Source organism: Zingiber officinale, chromosome 2B, assembly GCF_018446385.1.
Source record: "Zingiber officinale cultivar Zhangliang chromosome 2B, Zo_v1.1, whole genome shotgun sequence".
NCBI classification, from domain to species: Eukaryota; Viridiplantae; Streptophyta; class Magnoliopsida; order Zingiberales; family Zingiberaceae; genus Zingiber; species Zingiber officinale.
The window spans coordinates 138945713-138954193 of record NC_055989.1 but is presented as its reverse complement, the minus strand read 5'-3'; the positions used below and the strand labels follow the sequence as shown (position 1 = coordinate 138954193).

The following is an 8481-nucleotide window of genomic DNA, read 5'->3' as shown; positions in this document are numbered from 1 at the left end:
AAATATGACTTGCAGAAATTCCTCTCGAAGTGGGATGCTTAAGAGAGAGGTGTGAATGATTTTGTTATTGTATGTATTTATGATATTAAATGTCCATCAAAAAGTAAATTAATCATGGATGTTAATAATTTCATATTTTTATAATCAATGTAATGTTTTGTTTTATGATTTTGACCTAAAAATCAATTACTAAGCCTTCCTTTTCCTTTATATTTAATGTGATGTACTAATCTTGAATGTTAGTAATTCCCATATTTTGATAATCACGATAATGTTTTGTTTCGGACTTTTGGATAAAAAAAATCGTAGGAACCACTTTTCATTGTACTTTGTACTTTCTTTTTCTTTATATTTAATGTTGTACTTTAATCTATGCTACCATTTTTAAAATTCACTTTTTTTTTTGGTGATATGTTTCTTATTCAAATCTAGGCTCTTACATTTGTAATCTTATTCAGCTTATGTTATGAAAACTTTAAGCGTGCATTTGGTTAGAAGTAATATAATCAATCTCGTAGTATAATAAAATTTTATAATATAATATAATTAATATTACATTACTAAATTGGGTAATATAATAAAGTTTATAATATAATGTAATTAATTTTATATTACTACGTTGAGTGAAAGAGTGGTATATTATGCATATAATATTTGATTATAAAGTTATATTTTTTTAATTTGATATCCATTATTTTTTATAAAAAAATATAATTCAAATTATTATAAAATGATAAAAATATCCTATGACTTTTGCTACGATGATCAACGGTGACGACGACATCTAGCTGTAGTGACCGATTGATATAGAAAATGAACTAAGGATATATTTAACATATTAAATCTTAGGATTGGAATGTAATCTAGATTACATATAATTAATCTTGTAATCTAGACTACAAAATTTATTATCTTTTGTAATCTAAATTATATTATATTATAGGTTTAAAATTATACCAAATAAAATAATTAATTTTGTAATATATTAATTGTTAAGCAATATTATACTATTATATTATAAAATTATATAAAAGCAAAATATTGCCCAACTTTTCATATAGGCACTCCTTCCTTTTGTTCGACCATAGTTGACAAATTCAATATATTAGTTGTTTTGATACTAGTTGAATATTTACTTATACCAATATAAAAAAATAATTCTATATTGTAATTTCATTAAGAAATAATAATTTTAACAATGATAAGATCAGTATATATTATTATATATCTGTTGTTACATATTTTGTAGTTAATACTGATATTACTAAAAGTCTTAGGGTCAAATTCTTCCATCACAATATGACTCATCTATGCACATTGTTGTCTCCTCGGGACAATCTAATGGTTAGCACATAAAGTATTATCATCATGAGGTCTGAGGTTCGAATTTCGATAAAGTCAAGGTAAATGTCTCACTTATGTGCTAGTCACTATTCCAAAGGTTAGTAGCCGCCCGTGATTTACCTCCTCCGTGTTGACCTTGAGACGAGTTGACGGAAGAACTAAAGACGAATATATTCACCTTTAACCACCATCTATATCCATTGTTAAAGAGTATTAGGATTACTAGGTGTTAGTTCTTGTCGGTTTATTCCTAGATTGATATGTGAGAGTTAGGGTTGTGTAGATTCCAGTGCTAATATGTCAATTTTCCTTGCTAGATCTTCTGCTTAAGGCCTCTTTCTTATTAGACAGACATGGGCCAACCATCGGCATGCAACCAAATGAGGTGACGGTGGTCGCCGTCCTCGCTGCTTGTGCCGACCTCGGAGAGCTCGATTTGGTGAAGCGAATCCATGCGTTCGCAGTGCAATGCTCACTCCACAAGGACAATGTGCGCATTTGCAATATGCTGATCGACATGTACATCAGATATGGGTGTGATACGGTGATAAAGGGGAGTCCATCCGATATGGGTCAATTGTCAAAGTGAAGGTCAAAATCAAGATGGTCAACACCAGAGTGTCAAAGGGCTCACCTACAGTGGCCGAGTGGAGGCCGATTACAAGAGTCGGTCGGGGCAAACAATGTTCGATCGGAAATAGGCTTGGCTAAGCTGACCACCCGTCTAGCTCTGAACAGTATGGTAAGATCGCCAGGCGCTCAGTACGGAGCGGCAGAACGCTAGGAGACCGAAGCACTTGTCTGATCGGGAGGCGGCAATCTACAATACCTAAATCGCCGTAAAGATGAACGTCGAGGCCGACCGAGTGGAGGAGTCCCCAGCCGAGCGACTACCCCACTCAGTCGAGTAACAGGATCATCGTCGTATCTCTCAATATCCTTTTGGGAGATAGTGCTGCTGACACAAGACATGGTCAACAGATGGATCGTACTACGAAAGCTTCTATTATCTTATCAGATATGCACGCTCTGTTAAGGTATGGTGTCAGAAACACTTTCTTGATATGTCCTTTCATAGAACACATTAGAGAACATGCCCATGCCTCGATGAGTATGCACGCCGCCCACCATGACTCTATATCAAGGGGGGGGGGGGTTCCATACATCGGCGAAGGTACGCGTTATTCACTGTTTGCGCTTGTCTTACTATTGCTCCACTTTCTTCTACAGTTTCGGTGACTTACTTGAGCGTCAGAGGGCCAACACCGGGGACCCCTTCCCTGGCTCGGCACTGACGTTGCTTGTTTTGTAAAGCGGGGCGCGGTCAATATCAAGTCAACATAGCAATCACATCCCCATCTAGCCACCTTCCTGTTTTCGGAAAGGATCATATTGACACCGTCTGTGGGAACATAACCTGCATTCGAAATGAGAAGATGGAGGATACTGGACAACTCACCACGGTAATATTAACAAAGGAGGAGCTTGACATGTTGATACAAGTCCGAGCGATAAAAATGATAGACATCAAGGAATGCATATTTCTATTTTTTTTCTCGATATTTTGAAAGTCCTGAGCAAATGCTTTTATTATTAGCAGATATCAATCATAATTAATTAGCTGTTAATTTCCTGATATCAATATATTTTTAGTACTCAAAATTCAACTATATAAAACTGACGTGCATTCATTTTATTAAGAAAATAAATATTAAATATGTAAGCAACCATTGTATTTTTTTTTCCGGTGTTGTGCCTAAAGAATGTTCATATATCTCTATAATGGTATAATGTTGTCTAGTTTGGACCTAGTCATCTAGGTCCTCATGACTTTACTCTTGGACTTTCCCCAAAAGAGCTCATGCCAATGGAGATATCATGTATCTTTTTTAAACTCATGATTTTTTTTCAAATCTTTTCAATATGGGACTTTTATTGAAGTCCAACAATCTTCTCCTCAAACGAAGGACCACCATTACTCTCATGGTCTGGGTCCTATGTGAACATTCAGTAATCCTGACTTGTTCCGGACCTCCCCGCAAGCAGTTGGATCCGGTCAATCTTGACCTGCTTCGGGCTTATCCGTGAGCATCCGGTCATCCTGACCTGCTTCGAGCCTCCCTGCGAGCATCTGGTCACCTTGACCTACTTGCTTCCCTGTAAGTATCCGATCACCCTGACCTGCTCCAGGTCTCCCCGCAAACATCTGGTCACCTTCACCAACTCCGGATTCTCCGCGAATATCCGGTCACCCTGACTTATTCTGGGTCTCCTCGTAAGCATCCAGTCATCCTAACCTACTCCGGGCCCATCCTCAACTTCGTTCAAGGCCACCCCACATTGCATCTGGTCTGGATCATGACTCTAATACTATTTGTTGTGACCGAATGATGTCCATATATCTCTACAATGACATGATATTATCCACTTTAGACCTAGATCTTCATGTCATTACTCTTAAGCTCTCCTCAAAAGACCTCATACTAATAAAAATATCATATAATTTTTTTAAATTTATGATCTTTCTCAAATCTTTCTGATATAAAATTTTGATTCAACCCAACAGATGAGTTTATGGTTTTAGAACAATTTTAATTTTCATTCTCCTTTCGATGTTTACCATTTGTCAAATTGCTTCTCCTAATACTAATATTATTAAAAGAACAGTCAAAGCTCAAGATTTTTCGTTGCTCAATTTTCAGAGTTTCACTATTGCGTGTGTGAAATTTATAAATTATCAACATTGACTATCTGCAAGTATATTTGAATGTTTAAAAATTTAAAATCGTTTTGCAAGTGATTTTAGTCTTTAGGCAAAAAAAACTTTGGTTTTCATAAAGATATAAACCTTCTAATCTCAACAGGCAAAGTCGAATTGGTACTGGATGATAGAATATCACAAGAGAACAGAAATCAAATTTTTTAAGAAATAATTCTTTAGAGAATAAAATATCTCCCATACAAGAGACGCGTTCAATCATTTACCTACCTTCCAAATGTCTCAGGGCAGGTGTGGAGTGGCCTCTGGAATGAGTGTATTTTTTTTTTGTCACAACAATGAGTTAATCTAAGTCTGTGAGTCGAGTTGGTCATTGGTCCAACACAAAGGTCCAGTGTCTGACCTCAGTTTTCATAATCACACGGTTTCTTCATTGCCATACATATTATTATTACATTTTTAGTTCAACATGTCGGTGGGTGCGCATTCAAAACCCTGTGGACATCATGTATGTTATTCATCCCTTCTCTGAGCTCTAATCCATCGCCCTTTTTTTGTAAAGTTCCAATGAAATTTAAAATTCAACAATACTTTCTTGCTATTTGAAAATTTTGATATTTGACGGCCTATAAAATTAAAAATATTTAAAAAATTGTCAATTGATTCAATTAATAACATTTTAAATTGACAAATCTTCTAGATACATTAATTGTCAAGATAGATATTTATTATTATACTTGATCTATTTTGCACTTCTTCTAGATATCTTATTATCTTAAATGGATGGAGTAGTGATCAATGGAGGACCATCCATACATTTTTCCACGCCCACAACGTGAACAAATTAAATTCCAAATTGAATCGTCGCGTAATTGGACCACGCACACAGCACAAAATACTAAACCAAAATATCCCACAGAAGATAGAAAGGCGGATCTCTTCCTTATATCCCTGATCCCTTCCTAATTTTTTAATTGTCTTTTATATAATGAATTCATCAAATTATCATCTAACTTATCTCAATTCCGTACATAATATATTTTCGATCCCTGACAAAAAAAAAAATCTAACTTATCTCAATTCCGTACATAATATATTTTCGATCCCTGACAAAAAAAAATCTAATTAAATATATTGATATGGTAAAAATATATTAAAAATATAATTTATATACGGAATGGAGACAATTTAGAAGATAATTATTTTTTTAGATGAATTCACAGATACGAAATTTATAGTGGATCAGTAGAAAATCGGGAATAAGATATCGGAACATCCGAACTCTTCTTTTTCTTTTATTTGTTAAAAATTTATTTATTTCCTTATTTCTATCTTTCTTATTTTTGAGTCACAGATTTCAGAATTCAGATCCTCTAATCCGTAATCTCTGATCTCCTTCTAGTCCCTTCCATAATTTGTATGTCGGATCGCAGATGAAATCTGGTCAAAATTGACTACAATCTCTCGTGGGTTCATCTTCCCACCTAGGTTATAGTTTAAGTCGAGTCAGGCGGTCGAAAGTCGCCGGTGGTTGAGCGGACTATATGACGCCGACTAGGGGCGACCCGTCCACTGTCGACAGCCTCCGGTCTCCTAATTCAACACAAACTATTGTTGAGTTTTGTGTTTTTAATTCAAAGTATTTTTCTTGTTTTTAGTTGTTATGGTAATACATATGTGAATGCATTTAGTCCCACATTGCTAAACTAAGAAGGTTGAAAGACCTTATATATGAATCCCTTCCATCCTTGCTTAGCAAAGTTAAGGGGACCTACATGCATGCGCGGGCCGAGCCCAAATCAGGTGGTTTCGGGGGGTTTGAGTTGGAAATTTATAAATCGGGCGCGACGCGCGCAGGGGGGTGCAAATCCCCAACTCGTTTGTTTTTGCCAGTTCCCGCGTGTGAGGGAATACTGCTTTTGCGCCTCTGTTCCATGGTCTGCTCTTCTCCTTCTTCTCTCTCTGTGTGCGTACGCTTTTGTCCGGAGGCTTGGTTCCACGATCTGAGATTGAGTCCGAGTGTGACGTTCGTCTTGGAGTGCACCTTCAGACGACGCGAGTGGTTGTCGGATCTTGGGAGAATTTTGCCGAAGAGCCTCTGCACCGTGGGCGGCAATAAATTCTCTATGTAAAATACCGGAAAAAATAGGAAATATGAATAAGGGAATTTTTCGGAATTTTTGGACATTTTTCGGGAATTTTTCGGAGCTCGTACGGACGAGTTGACGGGGACAAAAACGGGGCTCGGAAAAGCCTGTTTAGGATACCCTGTTTTAATGAGGAAAAGTTTTAATTTTTCCTTTTCCTTTTCTTTTTCTTTTATTTTTCTTTTCCTCTGGTTTTTTTTCCCCGACGCCGAACTCGTGCCATTTCCCTTTCCTCTCCCACGCGTGCCGAAGCCGAAGCCGACGCCGAGCCCTAACCGCCGGAGCTCTAACCGGCGACCCCGGCGGTTTCCCTCTCTCCCTCGTGCCTAATCCGTGACCAAGGGAAGAAGTCGACGCCACTCCACCCAGCGCCGCCGGTCCAAAAAGCCCTAGCGCCCAGCAGTGCTCGGCATCTCCTGGCACAACCTGACCTCTCCCTCTCGGTGTGTTGCTGTCGCGTCGCCGCCGGCCGAGCTATTCTCCTCAGTCCTACTTCTCCGGCCAACTTCTCCTCTCGGACTTGCGATCCCCTCATTTCTTTCCTCACCGGCGCACATCTTCGACCAGGGGCAGAGCCGAGCCCTAGCCTCGCCTTCTTCTGGTTTTCTTGCGTTGTGCCCTAGGTTTTCTCTTGCTGTTGGATCCGAACAAAACAGTAGTGAGGTGAGCAGCCTACCCTTGTTGGATGCTTGGTTTTGAATTTCTGTTTTTGATCAGGATAGTGTATCTGGTTTTGGGTCTCTTGCCGGTGCGTATCTGTTTGGGTTTAGTATCAGACAGGAGCAAGCAGTGACGAGTTCTTCTTGTGTCTCTGCTTGATAGTGCCGAAGACAATACCGAGCTGTGTTTTAGCCGGATCTTGGAGGTAAGTATGGTTGGTATTGGGATTATAGTGATTTAATTCTGTACTGTGGTTGAATCTCGAATCTGTTTTGTGATCTCCCCTATTTACCTCATTTTTTTTGGTCCGAACAGGGTACTAGAATTCCAGAAGAGGATAAATTGCTGTGGGGTTTTTTCTTAGATCTGGCAGTCATTGCTTTCAGCAAAATTCTTTGATTTCCAACCAAGAACGGTTGTGGAAATTGAGGTAAGATGTAGTGCAGTGGTTTCTTTTGATGTAGCATGCATTGAATTGAAGGAAAGGTTAAGAAATGGAATTTGATTCGAATTTATTTTGTTAGGCCGGATGTATATATATATATATATATAGACCTTGATCAAATTGTATAGTGGAACGAATTAGGGTTTAGGAAGCTAACCCTAGTTGGTTAAGGTTTATGGATTAAGGTTTTGCCCTAATTTAGTGTAAAGGATTTTTATTTAGCTATTTATATGGTTGTAGTTAAATAAAATATATTTCTATTCGTGACACAGGATTTTGACGCGAGACGAGTATCTCGAGTCGATTGGACCTTTCTTATTGGAGGCGGGTACTTTTGACTTTTTGCCTTTGATATGCTTAGTAATGAAATTAACATATTGCATTAATTATGTCCTTTGTTTGTTTCGGTTAGTCACTACCCAATATCTGATACATGATTGATTGATTGCTTGATTTGCATCCCATGTATACTTTATTTGCTTATACATGCTTATAGTGGGTAGTGATATACCATGCTTCACCATGTTCAGGACCTAGGTTTTTATACCTTCTGTGTACCTTGATTTGATATGATTCTTTGACCTAGGGTGCACATTTCTATATATATGGATTAGGTCAGGATGTTTATATGGTTATTGCCATGCATCATTTGCATGATTGCATGCTGTGCGATAGTTCGCTCCATTATTGCTGAGCACATCGCCAGTTACATGGATCTGCACACACCACCACTCATGGGTTAGTGGTCGATTCAGGCTGAGTGTGTTGCAGCAGGGACTCTGTTAGGCACCGTTGGTCCGCTCATGGGTAGTGTGACACAACGTGTTATCCGACAGGGATTCCTCCCCTTCATCGTGTACCGGGAGTTGAGAGCATTGTGCTCCCCCATCTATGATTTGGGGTAGGAGGATAGGTGTACCGACAAGATCCCGTCCACTCGGTCACTCATCAGGAGTAGTGACGCCGAGTGCACGGTTGTCACAACCCTACCCACTCGGCCTCACTTTTGTATGAGATGATCGATTGGCGTCGGGGACCGGACGCATCATTGGCATCATATGCATGATGCATTTATTGCTGTGTTTGTGGTTGCTGCATTTATATGCTGATATTGTTTGGATACCTATGTTTGACATGCATACTGGATTCCTATACCCCTGGACCTT

General features: G+C 38.5%; 1 protein-coding gene across 1 annotated transcript; it reads left to right on the top strand.

Annotated features, from left to right (window-relative positions):
• Window positions 1-1714: 1714 nt before the first annotated feature.
• LOC122048773 (pentatricopeptide repeat-containing protein At2g20540-like) lies at window positions 1715-7234 on the top strand. The gene is made up of 4 exons (XM_042610297.1): window positions 1715-1888; window positions 6604-6873; window positions 6981-7075; window positions 7186-7234. The coding sequence occupies exons 1-4, from the start codon at window positions 1715-1717 to the stop codon at window positions 7232-7234; spliced, it is 588 nt and encodes a 195-aa protein (XP_042466231.1).
• The last annotated feature ends 1247 nt before the right edge of the window (window positions 7235-8481 follow it).